General features: G+C 55.8%; 1 protein-coding gene across 1 annotated transcript in view; it reads left to right on the top strand.

The window, feature by feature from the left end:
- The first annotated feature begins 31 nt into the window (after positions 1-31).
- Positions 32-1286, top strand: part of NME3 (NME/NM23 nucleoside diphosphate kinase 3) — a 2254-nt gene continuing 999 nt past the window's right edge. The window contains exons 1-4 of the mRNA XM_010186173.1: positions 32-86; positions 210-340; positions 741-842; positions 1143-1255. Coding sequence (XP_010184475.1) covers positions 41-86; positions 210-340; positions 741-842; positions 1143-1255 — 392 coding nt within the window. The 5' untranslated portion in view covers positions 32-40. The remainder of the gene's footprint in view (positions 87-209; positions 341-740; positions 843-1142; positions 1256-1286) is intronic.

Here is a 1286-nt window from a genome sequence, read left to right as displayed (position 1 = left end):
GGGCGGCCCAGGGGAGTCGGGAGCGCGGAGCGACGCCACCATGATCTGCTTGGTGCTGGGCCTCTTCGCTGGGCTCTTCCACACCGGTACCGGCCGGGCCCCCGCTTCCCCTTTCTCCTCGCGGTTGTGTGTCGGGCCCTTTCTGTCAACCCGCAGCTGAGAGTCCGGGTTTGTTCTCCTCCCCTCACGCCTCTGCCCTCTCTTTGCAGCCTGTGGCAGGACCAACGAGCGCACCTTCGTAGCCATCAAACCAGACGGAGTCCAGCGGCGCCTGGTCGGGGAGATCATCCGACGTTTCGAGAGGAAGGGCCTGCAGCTGGTGGGGCTGAAGCTGCTGCAGGTGAGTGGCCCGGCCGGTGGCTCCTGGTGGGTTTTTGTCTGCCTCCCAGCCTGTCGAGCCTCCAAATGACCTCCTTTGGGTCATTTGCCTCCAGATCCTCACAGGTCAGATGGCTGCTGTCATCCAGGTGCCTGAGTGGCTTCTGGAGGGGTGATTCTGCCGTGGGGAGCATGGCTGCCCTTTGCTGTGTCTCTGCTCTTGGACGTGGCTGTTGCTGCTCCTTTGACCTAGAAATTTTTCCCTTCCCTGTGTCAGGCTTTAGCACTTCTGCAAGTGAGCAACTGCACAGGAGCTTAATTGTAATGAGCACTCTCCAGCTTTAACTACATTGCTCAGGTGCAGATCTTGCCCAAACCCTTCCTGCTTGGAGCAGACTAAGCTTTGTGCTCTTTGTGCTCAGGCCTCGGAGGAGCTGCTGAAAGAGCACTACATCGCCCTGCGTGACCGTCCCTTCTACAGCCGGCTGGTGAAGTACATGAGCTCTGGGCCTGTGGTGGCCATGGTGAGTGCTGGCCAGGTTCTCCCTCAACCAAGGAACAGAAAGTAAGTGCAAAGTATAAGCAGCACTGGCTCGTGGTATGATGGAAACTAGGTGGCCTTTCTCTTTAGAAGGAATCTTGAAGCTGTACTGAACTGCAGGGACACTTTCTGTGATAAATTAAATCCACAGACAGTTCTGATTATTTTCCAAAATCAACTTTTGATAACTATTTACAGAGAGCCCCTTTCCTGTCTCTCTCCCAGGTGGACCAGGATCTGCTGGGGAGCTGTAGAAGCTGATTCTCCTTTTGCTGTCCCGTAGGTCTGGCAGGGCCTGGATGTGGTCAAGACAGTTCGCACGATGATTGGGGAGACTAACCCAGCTGAATCCAGGCCTGGTACCATCCGAGGAGACTTCTGTGTTGAAGTCAGCAAGTGAGGGCTTTGGCTTTTTATTCCCTCAGTA

This window comes from Mesitornis unicolor, unplaced genomic scaffold (genome assembly GCF_000695765.1).
Source record: "Mesitornis unicolor isolate BGI_N332 unplaced genomic scaffold, ASM69576v1 scaffold44236, whole genome shotgun sequence".
In the NCBI taxonomy this organism is placed as follows: domain Eukaryota; kingdom Metazoa; phylum Chordata; class Aves; order Mesitornithiformes; family Mesitornithidae; genus Mesitornis; species Mesitornis unicolor.
Note: the sequence above shows the minus strand (reverse complement) of the source record. Positions and strands in the feature narration are given on the sequence as shown.